A 24116-nucleotide genomic window follows, 5' to 3' on the forward strand; every position below is an offset into this window, starting at 1 on the left:
GTGTTTCAATACCCTGTATTCACCTATCTCTGTGTTTCAATCCCTGTATTCACCTATCTCTGTGTTTAAATACCCTGTATTCACCTATCTCTGTGTTTAAATACCCTGTATTCACCTATCTGTGTTTAAATACCCTGTATTCACCTTTCTCTGTGTTTAAATATCCTGTATTCACCTATCTCTGTGTTTAAATACCCTGTATTCACCTATCTGTGTTTAAATACCCTGTATTCACCTATCTCTGTGTTTAAATACCCTGTATTCACCTATCTCTGTGTTTCAATCCCTGTATTCATCTATTTCTGTGGTTCAATACCCTGTATTCACCTATCTCTGTGTTTAAATACCCTGTATTCACCTATCTCTGTGTTAAAATACCCTGTATTCACCTATCTCTGTGTTTCAATCCCTGTATTCACCTATCTCAGTGTTTAAATACCCTGTATTCACCTATCTGTGTTTCAATACCCTGTATTCACCTATCTCTGTGTTTCAATCCCTGTATTCACCTATCTCTGTGTTTAAATACCCTGTATTCACCTATCTCTGTGTTTAAATACCCTGTATTCACCTATCTGTGTTTAAATACCCTGTATTCACCTTTCTCTGTGTTTAAATATCCTGTATTCACCTATCTCTGTGTTTAAATACCCTGTATTCACCTATCTGTGTTTAAATACCCTGTATTCACCTATCTCTGTGTTTAAATACCCTGTATTCACCTTTCTCTGTGTTTATATATCCTGTATTCACCTATCTCTGTGTTAAAATACCCTGTATTCACCTATCTGTGTTTAAATACCCTGTATTCACCTATTTCTGTGTTTCAATCCCTGTATTCACTCATTTCTGTGTTTCAATACCCTGTATTCACATTTCTCTGTGTTTAAATACCCTGTATTTACCTATCTGTGTTTAAATACCCTGTATTCACCTATCTCTGTGTTTAAATACCCTGTATTCACCTATCTGTGTTTAAATACCCTGTATTCACCTATCTCTGTGTTTAAATACCCTGTATTCACCTATCTGTGTTTAAATACCCTGTATTCACCTATCTCTGTGTTTAAATACCCTGTATTCACCTATCTCTGTGTTTCAATCCCTGTATTCACCTATTGCTGTGTTTCAATCCCTGTATTCACTCATTTCTGTGTTTAAATACCCTGTATTCACCTATCTCTGTGTTAAAATACCCTGTATTCACCTATCTGTGTTTAAAAACCCTGTATTCACCTATCTGTGTGTTTAAATACCCTGTATTCACCTATCTCTGTGTTTCAATCCCTGTATTCACCTATCTCTCTGTTTAAATACCCTGTATTCACATATCTCTGTGTTTAAATACCCTGTATTCACCTATCTGTGTTCAAATACCCTGTATTCAGCTATCTCTGTGTTCAAATACCCTGTATTCACCTATCTCTGTGTTTAAATACCCTGTATTCACCTATCTCTGTTTAAATACCCTGTATTCACATATCTCTGTGTTTAAATACCCTGTATTCACCTATCTCTGTTTAAATACCCTGTATTCACCTATCTCTGTGTTTAAATACCCTGTATTCACCTATCTCTGTTTAAATACCCTGTATTCACCTATCTCTGTGTTTAAATACCCTGTATTCACCTATCTCTGTGTTTAAATACCCTGTATTCACCTATCTGTGTTTAAATACTCTGTATTCACCTATCTCTGTGTTTAAATACCCTGTATTCACCTATCTGTGTTTAAATACCCTGTATTCACCTATCTCTGTGTTTAAATACCCTGTATTCACCTATCTCTGTGTTTCAATCCCTGTATTCACCTATTGCTGTGTTTCAATCCCTGTATTCACTCATTTCTGTGTTTAAATACCCTGTATTCACCTATCTCTGTGTTAAAATACCCTGTATTCACCTATCTGTGTTTAAAAACCCTGTATTCACCTATCTGTGTGTTTAAATACCCTGTATTCACCTATCTCTGTGTTTCAATCCCTGTATTCACCTATCTGTGTTTAAATACCCTGTATTCACCTATCTCTGTGTATAAATACCCTGTATTCACCTATCTGTGTTTAAATACCCTGTATTCGCCTATCTGTGTTTAAATACCCTGTATTCACCTATCTCTGTGTTTCAATCCCTGTATTCATCTATTTCTGTGGTTCAATACCCTGTATTCACCTATCTCTGTGTTAAAATACCCTGTATTCACCTATCTCTGTGTTAAAATACCCTGTATTCACCTATCTCTGTTTAAATACCCTGTATTCACCTATCTGTGTTTAAATACCCTGTATTCACCTATCTCTGTGTTAAAATACCCTGTATTCACCTATCTCTGTGTTTCAATCCCTGTATTCACCTATCTGTGTTTAAATACCCTGTATTCACCTATCTCTGTGTTTAAATACCCTGTATTCACCTATCTCTGTGTTTAAATACCCTGTATTCACCTATTTCTGTGGTTCAATACCCTGTATTCACCTATCTCTGTGTTTCAATCCCTGTATTCACCTATCTCTGTGTTTAAATACCCTGTATTCACCTATCTGTGTTTAAATACCCTGTATTCACCTATCTGTGTTTAACTACCCTGTATTCACCTATTTCTGTGTTTCAATCCCTGTATTCACCTGTCTCTGTGTTTAAATATCCTGTATTCACCTATCTGTGTTTAAATACCCTGTATTCACCTATTTCTGTGTTTCAATCCCTGTATTCACTCATTTCTGTGTTTCAATACCCTGTATTCACCTATCTCTGTGTTAAAATACCCTGTATTCACCTATCTGTGTTTAAATACCCTGTATTCACCTATCTCTCTGTTTAAATACCCTGTATTCACCTATCTCTGTGTTTAAATACCCTGTATTGACCTATCTCTGTGTTAAAATACCCTGTATTCACCTATCTGTGTTTAAATACCCTGTATTCACCTATTTCTGTGTTTCAATCCCTGTATTCACTCATTTCTGTGTTTCAATACCCTGTATTCACCTATCTCTGTGTTTAAATACCCTGTATTCACCTATCTCTGTGTTAAAATACCCTGTATTCACCTATCTGTGTTTAAATACCCTGTATTCACCTATCTGTGTATTTAAATACCCTGTATTCACCTATCTCTCTGTTTAAATACCCTGTATTCACCTATCTCTGTGTTTAAATACCCTGTATTCACCTATCTCTGTGTTTAAATACCCTGTATTCACCTATCTCTGTGTTTCAATCCCTGTATTCACCTATCTCAGTGTTTAAATACCCTGTATTCACCTATCTCTGTGTTTAAATACCCTGTATTCACCTATTTCTGTGTTTCACTCCCTCTATTCACTTATTTCTGTGTTTAAATACCCTGTATTCACCTATCTCTGTGTTTAAATACCCAGTATTCACCTATCTCTGTGTTTAAATACCCTGTATTTACCTATCTGTGTTTAAGTACCCTGTATTCACCTATCTCTGTGTTTAAATACCCTGTATTCACCTATCTCTGTGTTTAAATACCCTGTATTTACCTATCTGTGTTTAAATACCCTGTATTCACCTATCTCTGTGTTTAAATACCCTGTATTCAGCTATCTCTGTGTTTAAATACCCTGTATTCACCTATCTCTGTGTTTAAATACCCTGTATTTACCTATCTGTGTTTAAATACCCTGTATTCACCTATCTCTGTGTTTAAATACCCTGTATTCACCTATCTCTGTGTTTAAATACCGTATTCACCTATCTCTGTGTTTAAATACCCTGTATTTACCTAAATGTGTTTAAATACCCTGTATTCACCTATCTCTGTGTTTAAATACCCTGTATTCACCTATCTGTGTTTAAATACCCTGTATTCACCTATCTCTGTGTTTAAATACCCTGTATTCACCTATCTGTGTTTAAATACCCTGTATTCACCTATTTCTTTGTTTCAATATCCTGTATTCACCTATCTCTGTGTTTAAATACCCTGTATTCACCTTTCTCTGTGTTTAAATACCCCGTATTCACCTATCTCTGTGTTTAAATACCCTGTATTCACCTATCTCTGTGTTTAAATACCCTGTATTCACCTATTTCTTTGTTTCAATATCCTGTATTCACCTATCTCTGTGTTTAAATACCCTGTATTCACCTTTCTCTGTGTTTAAATACCCCGTATTCACCTATCTCTGTGTTTAAATACCCTGTATTCACCTATCTCTGTGTTTAAATACCCTGTATTCACCTATTTCTTTGTTTCAATATCCTGTATTCACCTATCTCTGTGTTTAAATACCCTGTATTCACCTTTCTCTGTGTTTAAATACCCTGTATTCACCTATCTCTGTGTTTTAATGCCCTGTATTCACCTATCTCAGTGTTTAAAAGCCCTGTATTCACCTATCTCTGTTTAAATACCCTGTATTCACCTATCTGTGTTTAAATGCCCTGTATTCGCCTATCTCAGTGTTTAAAAGCCCTGTATTGACCTATCTGTGTTTAAATACCCTGTATTCACCTATCTGTGTTTAAATGCCCTGTATTCGCCTATCTCAGTGTTTAAAAGCCCTGTATTGACCTATCTCTGTGTTTAAATACCCTGTATTCACCTATTTCTTTGTTTCAATATCCTGTATTGACCTATCTCTGTTTAAATACCCTGTATTCACCTATCTCTGTGTTTAAATACCCTGTATTGACCTATCTCTGTGTTTAAATACCCTGTATTCACCTATTTCTTTGTTTCAATATCCTGTATTCACCTATCTCTGTGTTTAAATACCCTTTATTCACCTTTCTCTGTGTTTAAATACCCTGTATTCACTTATCTCTGTGTTTAAATACCCTGTATTCACCTATCGCTGTGTTTAAATACCCTGTATTCACCTATTTCTTTGTTTCAATATCCTGTATTCACCTATCGCTGTGTTTAAATACCCTGTATTCACCTATTTCTTTGTTTCAATATCCTGTATTCACCTATTTTTGTTTCAATATCCTGTATTCACCTATCTCTGTGTTTAAATACCCTGTATTCACCTATCTCTGTGTTTAAATACCCTGTATTCACCTATCTCTGTGTTTAAATACCTTGTATTCACCTATTTTTGTTTCAATATCCTGTATTCACCTATCTCTGTGTTTAAATACCCTGTATTCACCTATCTCTGTGTTTAAATACCCTGTATTCACCTATCTCAGTGTTTAAAAGCCCTGTATTCACCTATCTCAGTGTTTAAAAGCCCTGTATTCACCTATCGCTGAGTTTCAATCCCTCTATTCACTTATTTCTGTGTTTAAATGCCCTGTATTCGCCTATCTCAGTGTTTAAAAGCCCTGTATTGACCTATCTCTGTTTAAATACCCTGTATTCACCTATCTCTGTGTTTAAATACCCTGTATTGACCTATCTCTGTGTTTAAATACCCTGTATTCACCTATTTCTTTGTTTCAATATCCTGTATTCACCTATCTCTGTGTTTAAATACCCTGTATTCACCTTTCTCTGTGTTTAAATACCCTGTATTCACCTTTCTCTGTGTTTAAATACCCTGTATTCACTTATCTCTGTGTTTAAATACCCTGTATTCACCTATTTCTTTGTTTCAATATCCTGTATTCACCTATCGCTGTGTTTAAATACCCTGTATTCACCTATTTCTTTGTTTCAATATCCTGTATTCACCTATCTCTGTGTTTAAATACCCTGTATTCACCTATCTCTGTGTTTAAATACCCTGTATTCACCTATCTCTGTGTTTAAATACCTTGTATTCACCTATTTTTGTTTCAATATCCTGTATTCACCTATCTCTGTGTTTAAATACCCTGTATTCACCTATCTCTGTGTTTTAATGCCCTGTATTCACCTATCTCTGTGTTTAAATACCCTGTATTCACCTATCTCAGTGTTTAAAAGCCCTGTATTCACCTATCTCTGTTTAAATACCCTGTATTCGCCTATCTCAGTGTTTAAAAGCCCTGTATTCACCTATCGCTGAGTTTCAATCCCTCTATTCACTTATTTCTGTGTTTAAATACCCTGTATTCACCTATTTCTGTGTTTAAATACCCTGTATTCACCTATCTCTGTGTTTAAATACCCTGAATTCACCTATCTCTGTGTTTAAATACCCTGTATTCACCTATCGCTGTGTTTAAATACCCTGCATTTACCTATCTCTGTGTTTAAATACCCTGTATTCACCTCTCTCAGTGTTCAAATACCCTGTATGCAGCTATCTCTGTGTTTAAATACCCTGTATTCACCTATCTCTGTGTTTAAATACCCTGTATTCACCTATCTCTGTGTTGAAATACCCTCTATTCACTTATTTCTGAGTTTAAATACCCTGTATTGACCTATCTCAGTGTTTAAATATCCTGTGTTCACCTATCTCTGTGTTGAAATACCCTCTATTCACTTATTTCTGAGTTTAAATACCCTGTATTGACCTATCTCTGTGTTTAAATACCCTGTATTCACCTATCTCAGTGTTCAAATACCCTGTATGCAGCTATCTCTGTGTTTAAATACCCTGTATTCACCTATCTCTGTTTAAATACCCTGTATTCACCTATCTCTGTTTAAATACCCTGTATTCACCTATCTCTGTTTAAATACCCTGTATTCACCTATCTCTGTGTTTAAATACCCTGTATTCACCTATCTCTGTTTAAATACCCTGTATTCACCTATCTCTGTTTAAATACCCTGTATTCACATATCTCTGTGTTCAAATACCCTGTATTCACCTATCTCTGTGTTTAAATACCCTGTATTCACCTATCTCTGTGTTCAAATACCCTGCATTCACCTATCTCTGTGTTTAAATACCCTGTATTCACCTATCTCTGTGTTTCATTTCCTGCTCAGATGCCAGTGGGAAAGTGAAATTGTGGCATGTGTCGACCCAGAAATGCCTGCACACAATCGTGGAAGAACAGGAGACACTGACAGCTGCATTTAATCCTTCAGGAACCCATTTCGCCACCGGAGGGACGGCAGGTTCCATCCGTCTGTATGATTCGATCACTCGGGACTGTCTGCTCACTTTCATGTCCAGGTGTATGTCCGAGGCGGTGCGTGTTTTCAGTGGGTGCCCGTGTCCGAGCGGACGCGTTTCCCAGCGGTTGTTTTGTGAGGGTGCACCTGTGTTTCCGAGGAGGTGCCCGTGTCCGAGATGGCTTGTGTTTCCAAGGGCATGTGGACTAACTGATCAAGCCCATCCCCCCATCAATCTCCCACTTCTCTATACGTCCTCCCACTCCCTACACACACACCACCACCCCAACACCAACCGCCAGTTAGACAACCTATCCAACTGTCTGGGGAGAGACAGACAGGCTGAGGGAGAGAGAGTGAGTTAAAGACAGATAGAGAGAGATAGAGAACATAAGAAATAGGGACAGGAGGAGGCCATTCAGCCGCTCGAAACCACTCTCCCATTCAATATGATCACAGGTGATTTACTGCCTCGACTCTGCCTTCCTGCCCTCTCCCCATATCCTTTCATTCCCTCTCCCCATATCCTTTCATTCCCTCAGTGCCCAAAAATCTACCCATCTCTGTCTCGAATATACTCAACGACCGATCATCCACAGCTCTCTGGGATCGAGAATTCCAAAGATTCACCACCCTCCGAGTGAAGAAATTTCTCCTCATCTCAGTGTGAAACGGCCGAGCCCTTATCCTGAGACTGTGACCACCCCCCCCCTGGTGTTCGAGACTCTCCAGCCCCGGGGGTGAGGGGGGGAAACAGACTCTCAGCATCTACCCTGTCAAAACCCCTTCAGAATTCTATATGTTTCAATGAGATCACCTCTCATTCTTCTAAACTCTATCAGCCCGTTCGACTCGATCTCTCCTCATAGGACAATCCCCTCATCCCAGGAACCAGTCCAGTGAACCTTCGTTACAATCCCTCTCGGACAACTATATCCTTCCTTAGATAAGGAGACCAAAACTGGACTCAATACTCCAGGTGTGGTCTCACCAATGCCCTGTATAATTGTAGTGAGACTTTGTCTCTCTTACACTCCAATCCCTTCGGAACAAAAGCTAACGTACCATTTACCTTCCTAATTGCTTGCTGTCCCTGCATGTTAACTTTCTGTGATTCATGTACGAGGACACCCAGGTCTCTCGGAATGCAAACATTTCCGTCTCTCACCTTTCAAAACAATATTCTGCTTTTCTGTTTTTCCTACCAAAGCGAATAACTTCACACTTCCTCACATTGTATTCCATCTGCCATGTTCCTGCCCACCTTAACTTTGTATCGTCAGCAAACTTGCATACGTTACACTCGGTCCCCTCATCCAAGTTATTAATATAGATTGTAAATAGCTGAGTCCCAAGCACTGATCCCTGTTGTACCCTGCTAGTTACTGCCTGCCAACCGGAAAAGGTCCTGTTTATCCCCACTCTTTTCTGTCCATTAACAAATCCTCAATTTATACTATTACCCACAACCCCGAGTCCTAATTGTGTGGAATAACTTTGTGTGGCCCCTTATTGAAAATCCAAATACACTACATCTATTGATTTTCCCTTATCTACCCTGCGAGTTACATCCTCAAAAATAGATTTGTCAAACAAGATTTCCCTTTCACAAAATAATGTTTACTCTGCCTGGGTATATTGTGAGAGATAGAGACAGAAACCGAGCGGGACAGAGACTGAGAGGCCCTCACTGAGTAAACCATTCACATGTGAACTCTGTTTGGTTGCCACCTTATTCTCCCTCCTGGTTCCCTCTGACATGAACTGTTTCTATTTTACATCTAGCCCCTCCCTGATGTTGATGGATGGCCATCAGTCCCGAGTCTTTGCACTGAAATTTCATCCTGGGACCTTTACTGAGCTGATATCAGGTGGATGGGACGACACTGTGCAGGTAGGAAGTAAGGAGATGGGCCGGTAAAAAGGTCACAGCCCGGCGATAGGTGACGGCCTGGGAAAAGCTCAGGGCCGGGAAAAGGTTGCAGCCCGGGGAAAGGTCACAGCCCGGGAAAAGGTCGCGATGCGGGAAAAGGTTGCACAGTCCGGCCCGGGGGGACATCATCACAGGCTGACCCGGAGGGAAATCACACAGGCCGACCCGGAGGGAAATCACTCAGGCTGATCTGGAGGGAAATCACACAGGCAGACCTGGGGGGTAATCACACAAGCAGAACCGGAGGGAAATCACACAGGCCGACCCGGAGGGAAGTCACACAGGCTGACCTGGAGGGAAATCACACAGGCTGACCTGGAGGGAAATCACACAGGCAGACCCGGGGGGTAATCACACAGGCAGAACCGGAGGGAAATCACACAGGCCGACCCGGAGGAATCACACAGCCCAGGGGGAAATCACACAGCCCGGGAGGAAATCACACAGCCCGGGGGGAAATCACACAGCCCAGGGGGGAATCACACAGCTCGGGGAGGAATCACACAGCCCGGGGGGAAATCACACAGCCCAGGGGGGAATCACACAGTCCGGGGAGGAATCACACAGTCCAGAGGGGAATCACACAGCCCGGGGGGAATCACATAGTCCGGAAAGGAATCACACAGTCCGTGGAGGAATCACACAGCCCGGGGAGGAATCACACAGCCCGGGGAGGAATCACACAGCCCGGGGAGGAATCACATAGTCCGGGGAGGAATCACACAGTCCGTGGAGGAATCACACAGCCCGGGGAGGAATCACACAGCCCAGAGAGGAATCACAGAGTCCGGGGATGAATCACACAGTCCAGGGGGGAATCACACAGTCCGGGGAAGAATCACACAGTCCAGGGGAGAATCACACAGCCCAGAGGGGAATCACACAGCCCAGAGGGGAATCACACAGCCCAGAGAGCAATCACACAGTCCGGGGAGGAATCACACAGCCCAGAGAGGAATCACATAGCCCGGGGAGGAATCACACAGCCCGGGGAGGAATCACACAGTCCGGGGAGGAATCACACAGCCCAGAGAGCAATCACACAGCCCGGGGAGGAATCACACAGTCCAGGGAGGAATCACACAGTCCGGGGAGGAATCACACAGCCCAGAGAGCAATCACACAGTCCGGGGAGGAATCACACAGCCCAGAGAGGAATCACACAGCCCAGAGAGGAATCACATAGTCCGGGGAGGAATCACACAGTCCGGGGAGAAATCACACAGTCCAGGGGGGAATCACACAGCCCAGAGGGGAATCACACAGCCCAGAGAGCAATCACACAGTCCGGGGAGGAATCACACAGCCCAGAGAGGAATCACACAGTCCGGGGAAGAATCACACAGTCCAGGGGAGAATCACACAGGCCAGAGGGGAATCACACAGCCCAGAGAGGAATCACACAGTCCAGGGGAGAATCACACATGCCAGAGGGGAATCATACAGCCCAGAGAGCAATCACACAGCCCAGAGAGCAATCACACAGCCCAGAGAGGAATCACACAGCCCAGAGAGGAATCACATAGTCCGGGGAAGAATCACACAGCCCGGGGAGGAATCACACAGCCCGGGGAGGAATCACACAGCCCGGGGAGGAATCACATAGTCCGGGGAGGAATCACACAGTCCGTGGAGGAATCACACAGCCCGGGGAGGAATCACACAGCCCAGAGAGGAATCACAGAGTCCGGGGATGAATCACACAGTCCAGGGGGGAATCACACAGTCCAGGGGAGAATCACACAGCCCAGAGGGGAATCACACAGCCCAGAGGGGAATCACACAGCCCAGAGGGGAATCACACAGCCCAGAGAGCAATCACATAGCCCGGGGAGGAATCACACAGCCCGGGGAGGAATCACACAGCCCAGAGAGGAATCACATAGTCCGGGGAGGAATCACACAGTCCGGGGAGGAATCACACAGTCCAGGGGGGAATCACACAGCCCAGAGGGGAATCACGCAGCCCAGAGAGCAATCACACAGTCCGGGGAGGAATCACACAGCCCAGAGAGGAATCACACAGTCAGGGGAAGAATCACACAGTCCAGGGGAGAATCACACAGGCCAGAGGGGAATCACACAGCCCAGAGAGGAATCACACAGTCCAGGGGAGAATCACACAGGCCAGAGGGGAATCATACAGCCCAGAGAGCAATCACACAGCCCAGAGAGGAATCACACAGCCCAGAGAGGAATCACACAGCCCAGAGAGGAATCACACAGTCCAGGGGAGAATCACACAGGCCAGAGGGGAATCACACAGCCCAGAGAGGAATCACACAGTCCGGGGAGGAATCACACAGTCCGGGGAGGAATCACACAGTCCAGGGGAGAATCACACAGCCCAGAGGGGAATCACACAGTCCGGGGAGGAATCACACAGCCCAGAGAGGAATCACATAGTCCGGGGAAGAATCACACAGTCCAGGGGAGAATCACACAGTCCGGGGAGGAATCACACAGCCCAGAGAGGAATCACACAGTCCGGGGAGGAATCACACAGCCCAGAGGGGAATCACACAGTCCGGGGAGGAATCACATAGTCCGGGGAGGAATCACACAGTCCAGAGGGGAATCACACAGCCCAGAGGGGAATCACACAGTCCGGGGAGGAATCACACAGCCCAGAGAGCAATCACACAGTCCGGGGAGGAATCACACAGTCCAGGGAGGAATCACACAGTCCGGGGAGGAATCACACAGCCCAGAGACCAGCACACAGTCCGGGGAGGAATCACACAGTCCAGGGAGGAATCACACAGTCCGGGGAGGAATCACACAGCCCAGAGAGGAATCACACAGCCCAGAGAGGAATCACATAGTCCGGGGAGGAATCACACAGCCCAGAGGGGAATCACACAGTCCGGGGAGGAATCACACAGCCCAGAGAGGAATCACACAGTCCGGGGAGGAATCACACAGCCCAGAGAGCAATCACACAGTCCGGGGAGGAATCACACAGTCCAGGGAGGAATCACACAGTCCGGGGAGGAATCACACAGTCCAGAGAGGAATCACACAGTCCGGGGAGGAATCACACAGTCCAGGGAGGAATCACACAGTCCGGGGAGGAATCACACAGTCCAGAGAGGAATCACACAGTCCGGGGAGGAATCACACAGTCCGGGGAGGAATCACACAGCCCAGAGGGGAATCACACAGTCCGGGGAGGAATCACACAGTCCAGGGGAGAATCACACAGTCCGGGGAGGAATCACACAGTCCGGGGAGGAATCACACAGCCCAGAGAGGAATCACACAGTCCGAGGAGGAATCACACAGTCCAGGGGAGAATCACACAGTCCAGGGGGGAATCACACAACCCAGAGGGGAATCACACAGCCCAGAGAGGAATCACACAGTCCGAGGAGGAATCACACAGTCCAGGGGAGAATCACACAACCCAGAGGGGAATCACACAGTCCGGGGAGGAATCACACAGTCCAGGGAGCAATCACACAGTCCGGGGAGGAATCACACAGCCCAGAGAGCAATCACACAGTCCGGGGAGGAATCACACAGCCCAGAGAGGAATCACACAGCCCAGAGAGGAATCACATAGTCCGGGGAGGAATCACACAGTCCGGGGAGGAATCACACAGCCCAGAGAGCAATCACACAGTCCGGGGAGGAATCACACAGCCCAGAGAGGAATCACACAGTCCGGGGAGGAATCACACAGTCCGGGGAGGAATCACACAGCCCAGAGAGCAATCACACAGTCCGGGGAGGAATCACACCGCCCAGAGAGCAATCACACAGTCCAGGGAGGAATCACACAGCCCAGAGAGGAATCACACAGCCCAGAGAGGAATCACACAGCCCAGAGAGGAATCACATAGTCCGGGGAGGAATCACACAGCCCAGAGGGGAATCACACAGTCCGGGGAGGAATCACACAGCCCAGAGAGGAATCACACAGTCCGGGGAGGAATCACACAGCCCAGAGAGCAATCACACAGTCCGGGGAGGAATCACACAGTCCAGGGAGGAATCACACAGTCCGGGGAGGAATCACACAGCCCAGAGAGGAATCACACAGCCCAGAGAGGAATCACATAGTCCGGGGAGGAATCACACAACCCAGAGAGGAATCACACAGTCCGGGGAGGAATCACACAGCCCAGAGAGCAATCACACAGTCCGGGGAGGAATCACACAGTCCAGGGAGGAATCACACAGTCCGGGGAGGAATCACACAGTCCAGAGAGGAATCACACAGTCCGGGGAGGAATCACACAGTCCAGGGAGGAATCACACAGTCCGGGGAGGAATCACACAGTCCAGAGAGGAATCACACAGTCCGGGGAGGAATCACACAGTCCGGGGAGGAATCACACAGCCCAGAGGGGAATCACACAGCCCAGAGGGGAATCACACAGTCCGGGGAGGAATCACACAGCCCAGAGAGGAATCACACAGTCCGGGGAGGAATCACACAGTCCAGGGGAGAATCACACAACCCAGAGGGGAATCACACAACCCAGAGGGGAATCACACAGCCCAGAGAGGAATCACACAGTCCGAGGAGGAATCACACAGTCCAGGGGAGAATCACACAACCCAGAGGGGAATCACACAGTCCGGGGAGGAATCACACAACCCAGAGGGGAATCACACAGTCCGGGGAGGAATCACACAGTCCAGGGGAGAATCACACAACCCAGAGGGGAATCACACAGTCCGGGGAGGAATCACACAGTCCGGGGAGGAATCACACAGTCCGAGGAGGCATCACACAGCCCAGCCAGGCCCCAGCTATTTGGGACCCGCCGGCGGGGGAAAATTGCCAGTGTCTTTCCTGCTCCGTGTGTTTCAGTGAGTACCAAATTATGATCCATTTATGCATGAACTCTGACTGAGCAAGCTGAATGTGTTACTCTCACACATTAAAAAAAACATTTATTTACCAATGAAACTCTCCGTTTTTCTCCCTCTAGTTTTGGAATGAGAATCATCCACATTCAATCAGGTACTGGGGAGGGGGAGGAGACTGTTACTGGGAGAGACTCGGTATTTAACCCCAGGACGGGGGACTGTCACTGGGAGAGACTCTGTAATTAACCCCGGGACGGGGGACTGTCACTGGGAGAGACTGTAATTAACACCGGGACGGGGGACTGTCACTGGGAGAGACTCTGTAATTAACCCCGGGACGGGGGACTGTCACTGGGAGAGACTCTGTAATTAACCCCAGGATGGGGACTGTCACTGGGAGAGACTCTGTAATTAACTCCTGGACGGGGACTCTCACTGGGAGAGACTCTGTAATTAACCCCAGGATGGGGACTGTCACTGGGAGAGACTCTGTAATTAACTCCTGGACGGGGACTCTCACTGGGAGAGACTCTGTAATTAACCACGGGATGGGGGACTGTCACTGGGAGAGACTCTGTAATTAACCACGTGACGGGGGACTGTCACTGGGAGAGACTCTGTAATTAACCCCAGGATGGGGACTGTCACTGGGAGAGACTCTGTAATTAACTCCTGGACGGGGACTCTCACTGGGAGAGACTCTGTAATTAACCACGGGATGGGGGACTGTCACTGGGAGAGACTCTGTAATTAACCCCAGGATGGGGACTGTCACTGGGAGAGACTCTGTAATTAACTCCTGGACGGGGACTCTCACTGGGAGAGACTCTGTAATTAACCACGGGACGGGGGACTGTCACTGGGAGAGACTCTGTAATTAACCCCGGGACGGGGGACTCTCACTGGGAGAGACTCTGTAATTAACCACGTGACGGGGGACTGTCACTGGGAGAGACTCTGTAATTAACCACGGGACGGGGGACTGTCACTGGGAGAGACTCTGTAATTAACCCCGGGACGGGGGACTCTCACTGGGAGAGACTCTGTAATTAACCCCGGGACGGGGGACTGTCACTGGGTGAGACTCTGTAATTAACCACGGGATGGGGGACTGTCACTGGGAGAGACTCTGTAATTAACCCCGGGACGGGGGACTGTCACTGGGAGAGACTCTGTAATTAACCCCGGGACGGGGGACTGTCACTGGGAGAGACTCTGTAATTAACCCCAGGATGGGGACTGTCACTGGGAGAGACTCTGTAATTAACTCCTGGACGGGGACTCTCACTGGGAGAGACTCTGTAATTAACCACGGGATGGGGGACTGTCACTGGGAGAGACTCTGTAATTAACCCCGGGACGGGGACTGTCACTGGGAGAGACTCTGTAATTAACCCCGGGACGGGGGACTGTCACTGGGAGAGACTCTGTAATTAACCCCAGGATGGGGACTGTCACTGGGAGAGACTCTGTAATTAACTCCTGGACGGGGACTCTCACTGGGAGAGACTCTGTAATTAACACCGGGACGGGGACTGTCACTGGGTGAGACTCTGTAATTAACCACGGGATGGGGGACTGTCACTGGGAGAGGCTCTGTAATTAACCCCGGGACGGGGACTGTCACTGGGTGAGACTCTGTAATTAACACCGGGACGGGGACTGTCACTGGGAGAGACTCTGTAATTAACCCCGGGACGGAGGACTGTCACTGGGAGAGACTCTGTAATTAACCCCGGGACGGGGACTGTCACTGGGAGAGACTCTGTAATTAACCCCGGGACGGGGGACTGTCACTGGGAGAGACTCTGTAATTAACACCGGGACGGGGATTGTCACTGGGAGAGACTCTGTAATTAACCCCGGGACGGGGGACTGTCACTGGGAGAGACTCTGTAATTAACCCCGGGATGGGGGACTGTCACTGGGAGAGACTCTGTAATTAACACCGGGACGGGGACTGTCACTGGGAGAGACTCTGTAATTAACCCCGGGACGGAGGACTGTCACTGGGAGAGACTCTGTAATTAACCCCGGGACGGGGACTGTCACTGGGAGAGACTCTGTAATTAACCCCGGGACGGGGGACTGTCACTGGGAGAGACTCTGTAATTAACACCGGGACGGGGATTGTCACTGGGAGAGACTCTGTAATTAACCCCGGGACGGGGGACTGTCACTGGGAGAGACTCTGTAATTAACCCCGGGATGGGGGACTGTCACTGGGAGAGACTCTGTAATTAACAACGGGACGGGGACTGTCACTGGGAGAGACTCTGTAATTAACCCCAGGATGGGGACTGTCACTGGGAGAGACTCTGTAATTAACCCCGGGACGGGGGACTGTCACTGGGAGAGACTCTGTAATTAACCCCGGGACGGGGACTGTCACTGGGAGAGACTCTGTAATTAACACCGGGACGGGGACTGTCACTGGGTGAGACTCTGTAATTAACACCGGGACGGGGACTGTCACTGGGTGAGACTCTGTAATTAACACCGGGACGGGGACTGTCACTGGGAGAGACTCTGTAATTAACCCCGGGACGGGGGACTGTCACTGGGAGAGACTCTGTAATTAACCCCGGGACGGGGGACTGTCACTGGGAGAGACTCTGTAATTAACACCGGGACGGGGACTGTCACTGGGAGAGACTCTGTAATTAACCCCGGGACGGGGGACTGTCACTGGGAGAGACTCTGTAATTAACCCCGGGACGGGGGACTGTCACTGGGTGAGACTCTAATTAACACCGGGACGGGGACTGTCACTGGGAGAGACTCTGTAATTAACACCGGGACGGGGACTGTCACTGGGAGAGACTCTGTAATTAACACCGGGACGGGGACTGTCACTGGGAGAGACTCTGTAATTAACCCCAGGATGGGGACTGTCACTGGGAGAGACTCTGTAATTAACCCCGGGACGGGGGACTGTCACTGGGAGAGACTCTGTAATTAACCCCGGGACGGGGGACTGTCACTGGGAGAGACTCTGTAATTAACCCCGGGACGGGGGACTGTCACTGGGTGAGACTCTGTAATTAACCCCGTGACGGGGGACTGTCACTGGGAGAGACTCTGTAATTAACCCCGGGACGGGGGAGTGTCACTGGGAGAGACTCTGTAATTAGCCCCGAGACGGGGGACTGTCACTGGGTGAGACTCTGTAATTAACCACGGGATGGGGGACTGTCACTGGGAGAGGCTCTGTAATTAACCCCGGGACGGGGGACTGTCACTGGGTGAGACTCTGTAATTAACCCCGGGACGGGGGACTGTCACTGGGAGAGACTCTGTAATTAACACCGGGACGGGGGACTGTCACTGGGAGAGACTCTGTAATTAACCCCAGGATGGGGACTGTCACTGGGTGAGACTCTGTAATTAACCCCGGGACGGGGGACTGTCACTGGGAGAGACTCTGTAATTAACCCCAGGATGGAGACTGTCACTGGGAGAGACTCTGTAATTAACCCCAGGATGGAGACTGTCACTGGGAGAGACTCTGTAATTAACCCCGGGACGGGGGACTGTCACTGGGAGAGAGACTCTGTAATTAACCCCGTGACGGGGGACTGTCACTGGGAGAGACTCTGTAATTAACCCCGGGACGGGGGACTGTCACTAGGAGAGACTCTGTAATTAACCCCGGGATGGGGGACTGTCACTGGGAGAGACTCTGTAATTAACACCGGGACGGGGACTGTCACTGGGAGAGACTCTGTAATTAACCCCGGGACGGGGGACTGTCACTGGGAGAGACTCTGTAATTAACCCCGGGACGGGGGACTGTCACTGGGTGAGACTCTGTAATTAACCCCGTGACGGGGGACTGTCACTGGGAGAGACTCTGTAATTAACCCCGGGACGGGGGAGTGTCACTGGGAGAGACTCTGTAATTAACCCCGGGACGGGGGACTGTCACTGGGAGAGACTCTGTAATTAACCCCGGGACGGGGGACTGTCACTGGGAGAGACTCTGTAATTAACCCCGGGACGGGGGACTGTCACTGGGAGAGGCTCTGTAATTAACCCCAGGACGGGGTTCTGTCACCTGGAGAGACTCTGTAATTAACCACGGGACGGGGACTGTCACTGGGAGAGACTCTGTAATTAACCCCAGGATGGGGGACTGTCACTGGGAGAGACTCTGTAATTAACACCGGGACGGGGACTGTCACTGGGAGAGACTCTGTAATTAACCCCGGGACGGGGGACTGTCACTGGGAGAGACTCTGTAATTAACCCCGGGACGGGGGACTGTCACTGGGAGAGACTCTGTAATTAACCCCGGGACGGGGGACTGTCACTGGGAGAGACTCTGTAATTAACCCCGGGACGGGGGACTGTCACTGGGTGAGACTCTGTAATTAACCCCGTGACGGGGGACTGTCACTGGGAGAGACTCTGTAATTAACCCCGGGACGGGGGAGTGTCACTGGGAGAGACTCTGTAATTAACCCCGGGACGGGGGACTGTCACTGGGAGAGACTCTGTAATTAACCCCGGGACGGGGGACTGTCACTGGGAGAGACTCTGTAATTAACCCCGGGACGGGGGACTGTCACTGGGAGAGGCTCTGTAATTAACCCCAGGACGGGGTTCTGTCACCTGGAGAGACTCTGTAATTAACCACGGGACGGGGACTGTCACTGGGAGAGACTCTGTAATTAACCCCAGGATGGGGGACTGTCACTGGGAGAGACTCTGTAATTAACCCCGTGACGGGGGACTGTCACTGGGAGAGACTCTGTAATTAACACCGGGACGGGGACTGTCACTGGGAGAGACTCTGTAATTAACCCCAGGATGGGGGACTGTCACTGGGAGAGACTCTGTAATTAACCCCGGGACGGGGACTGTCACTGGGAGAGACTCTGTAATTAACCCCGGGACGGGGACTGTCACTGGGAGAGGCTCTGTAATTAACCCCGGGACGGGGGATTGTCACTGGGAGAGACTCTGTAATTAACACCGGGATGGGGGACTGTCACTGGGAGAGACTCTGTGCTGCTTTGTGAAGGGTATCCTTGCTTCCAGGAGGATTTATGGCCCTCACCTTTGTGGAGATGCCCTGCAGATTCACCCAGAGACCAATGAGATCCTGACCGGTTCCTGGCGAAGAGAAAACAGTTTGGAGGTGAGGAGTCCTGACTTTCAGCCATGGGAACCTGTCACTTAATACTTAGTGGATGACAAGAACTTACTGTCACCTCGCTTTGTTTTCTCACTCAGGTCTGGGACTACGCTTCTGGAGAGAAGGTGCAAAATATTCCTGAGGATGACAGGGGTCCTAGCCTGGTGAGTTAGTTCAGGAACTGGGGTACGGGTCCCCCATGGTCACCGACACTCTCCAGGGTACGGGTCCCCCATGGTCACCGACACTCTCCAGGGTCCGGGTCCCCCACGGGCACCGACTCTCACCGTGGTACGGGTCCCCCAAGGGCACCGACGCTCCCCGTGGTACGGGTCCCCCACGGGCACCGACTCTCCCCGGGGTACGGGTCCCCCACGGGCACCGACTCTCCTCGGGGTACGGGTCCCCCATGGGCACTGACTCTCCTCCGGGTACGGGTCCCCCACGGGCACCGACTCTCCCCAGGGTACGGGAACCCCACGGGCACCAACTCTCCCCCAGGTACGGGTCCCCCACGGGCACCGAGTCTCCTCCGGGTACGGGTCCCCCACGGGCACCGACTCTCCCACAGGTACATGTCCCCCACGGGCACCGACTCTCCCCGGGGTACGGGTCCCCCACGGGCACCGACTCTCCTCGGGGTACGGGTCCCCCATGGGCACTGACTCTCCTACGGGTACGGGTCCCCCACGGGCACCGACTCTCCCCAGGGTACGGGAACCCCACGGGCACCAACTCTCCCCCAGGTACGGGTCCCCCACGGGCACCGAGTCTCCTCCGGGTACGGGTCCCCCACGGGCACCGACTCTCCCACAGGTACATGTCCCCCACGGGCACCGACTCTCCCCGGGGTACGTGTCCCCCACGGGCACTGACTCTCCCCGGGGTACGGGTCCTCCATGGGCACCGACTCTCCCTGGTATATGGGTCTCCCACGGGCAGCGACTCTGCCCGGGGTATGGGTCTCCCACGGGCCCCGACTCTCCCCAGGGTACGGGTCTCCCACGGGCAGCGACTCTCCCCGGGGTACGGGTCCCCCACGGGCACCAAATCTCCCCGGGGTACGGGTCCCCCATGGGGTCCGATGCTCCCCGGGGTACGGGTCCTCCATGGGCACCGACTCTCCCTGGTATACGGGTCTCCCACGGGCAGCGACTCTGCCCCGGGTACAGGTCCCCCATGGGCACCGACTCGCCCCAGGGTACGGGTCCCCCACAGGTACCGACTCTCCCCGGGGTACGGGTCTTCCACGGGCCCCGACTCTCCCCCGGATACAGGTCCCCAACGGGCACCGACTCTCCCGAGGTACGGGTCCCCCAAGGGCACCAAATCTCCCCAGGGTACGGGTCTCCCACGGGCAGCGACTCTCCCCGGGGTACGGGTCTCCCACGGGCAGCGACTCTCCCCGGGGTACGGGTCTTCCACGGGCCCCGACTCTCCCCGGGGTACGGGTCTCCCACGGGCAGCGACTCTCCCCGGGGTACGGGTCTCCCACGGGCAGCGACTCTCCCCGGGGTACGGGTCCCTGCGGGAAGGGTCAGGGCGGGTGGATGACGCGTCTGCTCTCTGAGGTGGGGGTGTTGTATATCCTGCTTTATTTATCCCTCCCTCCGTGCAGACCTACAGCTGCCGTTGGCTGGGATCTGATCACCTCATCGCTGCTGGGACCAGGAACAACATCTGTCGACTTGTTGAACGGGACTCGATGGCGGTGAGTCCGAGGTGGCTCGGGTCACTTTGTACTTAGAGGGCTGAGAGTTCACGAGGTTCGGGGGCAATGAAGGGGCGGTGGGGGTGGGGTGACTGTCCTTGTCTCCTGTCTTTCACACTCTGTTTATATTCGCCCCGCCCTGTCCTCTTCCCAATTTCCTTCTGTGTGAGGCTGAGATTCCTGACCCCCACCCACCATCCCGGGACATGGCGAGTTCGGGAAGTCCTGTTGTCTGATTGTTCTATTGTATTTCAGACAGTGGGTCGGCTCGTGAACCTGCCCCAAGGTGTTTACAGTATTGACATCACCACAGCCGGATTGGGGAGGCCGCTGATCGCAGCATGCAGCGGGGAACACGTCTACCTTCTGGAGCAGGAAGAGGCCGAATCGCAGAGAGACCAGTCTCGGGTCCTGATTACACCAGAGTGCGACAGGAGCTGGTCAGAGGACGGAGTCACTACAGCAGGAAATCCCCTGTCCTATTCCTAACCTCTCCCCTACCTCACAGATGGACAAACACACAGAACATGCTTAGAGACACACAAATATCTAGACAGACAAATGCAAACACACACATATAGATAAATGTAGAGATGCACAGAAGGCAACACACAAATAGAGAGGGAGTAAAAGAGACACACACAGACACAAAGTGAGAGTAGACCCACAGAGATAAACATACATGGACACAGTCTAACACCGATTCCCTATCAAATTCACCGCAGCCTCACAGCTCCAGGGACCCGGGTTCGATTCCGGGTACTGCCTGTGTGGAGTTTGCAAGTTCTCCCTGTGTCTGCGTGGGTTTTCTCCGGGTGCTCCGGTTTCCTCCCACAAGCCAAAAGACTTGCAGGTTGATAGGTAAATTGGCCATTATAAATTGCCACTAGTATAGGTAGGTGGTAGGGAAATATAGGGACAGGTGGGGATGTTTGGTAGGAATATGGGATTAGTGTAGGATAAGTATAAATGGGTGGTTGATGGTCGGCACAGACTCGGTGGGCCGAAGGGCCTGTTTCAGTGCTGTATCTCTAATCTAAAAAAAAAAAATTCTGTAGTTTCATTGTTTTGTGCTCCTGTAAATAACTGACACTATTTTGCTGCATTTTCTGAATAAACATTTTTTACATTTCATTCTCCTTGTGGTAGGGAGCCCATTGGATTATTCAGTCAGATGAGAGATTTTCAAGACTCAGAGGGTCAGTACTGAGGGAGCTCTGCACTGTCGGAGGATCAGTACTGAGGGAGCGCAGTGTTGTCGGAGGGTCACTACCGAGGGAGTGCTGCTCTGTCGGAGGGTCAGTACTGAGGGAGTGCCGGTCCGTCGGAGGGTCAGTACTGAGGGAGCGCAGTGTTGTCGGAAGGTCACTACCGAGGGAGTGCTGCTCTGTCGGAGGGTCAGTACTGAGGGAGCTCCGCACTGTCGGAGGGTCAGTACTGAGGGAGCTCCGCACTGTCGCAGGGTCAGTACTGAGAGAGCTCTGCACTGTCGGAGGGTCGGTACTGAGGGAGCGCCGCACTGTTGGAGGGTCAGTACCGAGGGAGTACCGCACTATCGGAGGGTCAGTACTGAGGGAGCTCTGCACTGTCGGAGGGTCGGTACTGAGGGAGTGTCACACTGTCGGAGGGTCATCACCAAATTGCTTTTTGTGGGATCTTACTGTGTGCAATTTGGCTGTTCCATTTCTTACAACAGTGATTACACTTGGAAAGAATATCATTCGTTGTAAATAACTTTGTGAAATTCCAAGGTGCTGAATAAACAGGAATTGTTTCTCTCTCGAATACAGCAACCTTCAGCTGTGTTTTAAAGGCAGGAAATGCAGTTTGTCGTTTCAGTGTGCAAGTCAAGAGAACACAAGGAGTCACAGGTGTCAAATCTTTATACAATACATCATCACAGCAACACATTTAAAGGAAACATGAACTTTCACTTAAACAAAGCAGTCACAGCGAGTGAGAAACAGGCCCTGCTTCAACTGGAACATGGGACCAGAGAGAGGGGGACGGGAGGGTCTGCCCAGATGGAGAGGGGGACAGGGGAGTGTCTGCCCAGAGAGAGAGAGGGGGGGGGGGGTGTGGCCAGAGAGAGAGGGGGACAGGGGAGCGTCTGCTGAGACAGAGAGAGTGGGGGGGGGCGGGGGGAGGCAGGGGAGGGTCTGTCAGAGAGAGAGAGGGGGACAGGGGAGGGTCTGCTGAGACAGAGAGAGGGGGGGGGGGGGGGCGGGGGGAGGCAGGGGAGGGTCTGCCCAAAGAGAGTGAGTGACAGGGGAGGGTCTGTCCAGAGAAGACAGAGAGAGAGAGAGCGAGGCGACAGGGGAGGGTCTGCCCAGAGAGAGAGAGAGTGAGGGGGACAGGGGAGGGTCTGTCAGAGAGAGAGAGAGAGAGAGCGCGAGGGGACAGGGGAGGGTCTGCCCAGAGTGAGAGAGAGGGGGGGACAGGGGAGGGCCTACCCAGAGAGAGAGAGAGAGAGGGGGGGGACAGGGGAGGGTCTGTCAGAGAGAGAGAGGGGGGGGGACAGGGGAGGGTCTGTCAGAGAGAGAGAGAGGGGGGGAGGACAGGGGAGGGTCTGTCAGAGAGAGAGGGGGGGTCAGGGGAGGGTCTGTCAGAGAGAGAGAGAGGGGGGGACAGGGGAGGTTTGTCAGAGAGAGAGGGGGACAGGGGAGGTTTGTCAGAGAGGGAGAGGGGGGACAGGGGAGGGTCTGTCAGAGAGAGAGGGGGGGGGACAGGGGAGGGTCTGTCAGAGAGAGAGGGGGGGTCAGGGGAGGGTCTGTCAGAGAGAGAGAGAGGGGGGGACAGGGGAGGTTTGTCAGAGAGAGAGGGGGACAGGGGAGGTTTGTCAGAGAGGGAGAGGGGGGACAGGGGAGGGTCTGTCAGAGAGAGAGAGGGGGACGGGGAGGTTTGTCAGAGAGAGTGAGGGGGACAGGGGAGGGTCTGTCAGAGAGAGAGGGGGGGACAGGGGAGGGTCTGTCAGAGAGAGAGAGGGGGGGGGACAGGGGAGGGTCTGTCAGAGAGAGAGGGGGGGGGACAGGGGAGGGTCTGTCAAAGAGAGAGAGAAGGGGGGACAGGGGAGGGTCTGCCCAGAGAGAGAGAGAGAGGGGGACAGGGGAGGGTCTGTCAGAGAGAGAGAGAGTGGGGGACAGGGGAGGGTCTGCCCAGAGAGAGTGGGGGACAGGGGAGGGTCTGTCAGAGAGAGAGAGAGTGGGGGACAGGGGAGGGTCTGCCCAGAGAGAGAGGGGGACAGGGGAGGGTCTGTCAGAGAGAGAGAGAGTGGGGGACAGGGGAGGGTCTGCCCAGAGAGAGAGGGGGACAGGGGAGGGTCTGTCAGAGAGAGAGAGAGTGGGGGACAGGGGAGGGTCTGCCCAGAGAGAGAGGGGGACAGGGGACGGTCTGTCAGAGAGAGTGGGACAGGGGTGGGTCTGTCAGAGAGAGGGGGACAGGGTAGGGTCTGTCAGAGAGAGAGAGAGGGGGACAGGGGAGGGTCTGTCAGAGAGAGAGGGGGACAGGGGAGGGTCTGCCCAGAGAGAGAGAGAGAGAGGGG

At 50.6% G+C, this 24116-nt stretch overlaps 1 protein-coding gene across 1 annotated transcript; it reads left to right on the forward strand.

Annotated features, from left to right (window-relative positions):
- Window positions 1-6841: 6841 nt before the first annotated feature.
- LOC137361892 (dynein assembly factor with WD repeat domains 1-like) lies at window positions 6842-22201 on the forward strand (the record flags this gene model as incomplete). The annotated part of the gene is made up of 7 exons (XM_068026493.1): window positions 6842-7031; window positions 8756-8864; window positions 13847-13878; window positions 18768-18867; window positions 18963-19028; window positions 20483-20575; window positions 20831-22201. Coding segments are annotated over 7 exons (824 nt in total), but the record flags the coding sequence as incomplete, so codon positions are not given.
- Between the last annotated feature and the right edge of the window lie 1915 nt (window positions 22202-24116).

Source organism: Heterodontus francisci, unplaced genomic scaffold, assembly GCF_036365525.1.
Source record: "Heterodontus francisci isolate sHetFra1 unplaced genomic scaffold, sHetFra1.hap1 HAP1_SCAFFOLD_1194, whole genome shotgun sequence".
Lineage (NCBI taxonomy): Eukaryota > Metazoa > Chordata > Chondrichthyes > Heterodontiformes > Heterodontidae > Heterodontus > Heterodontus francisci.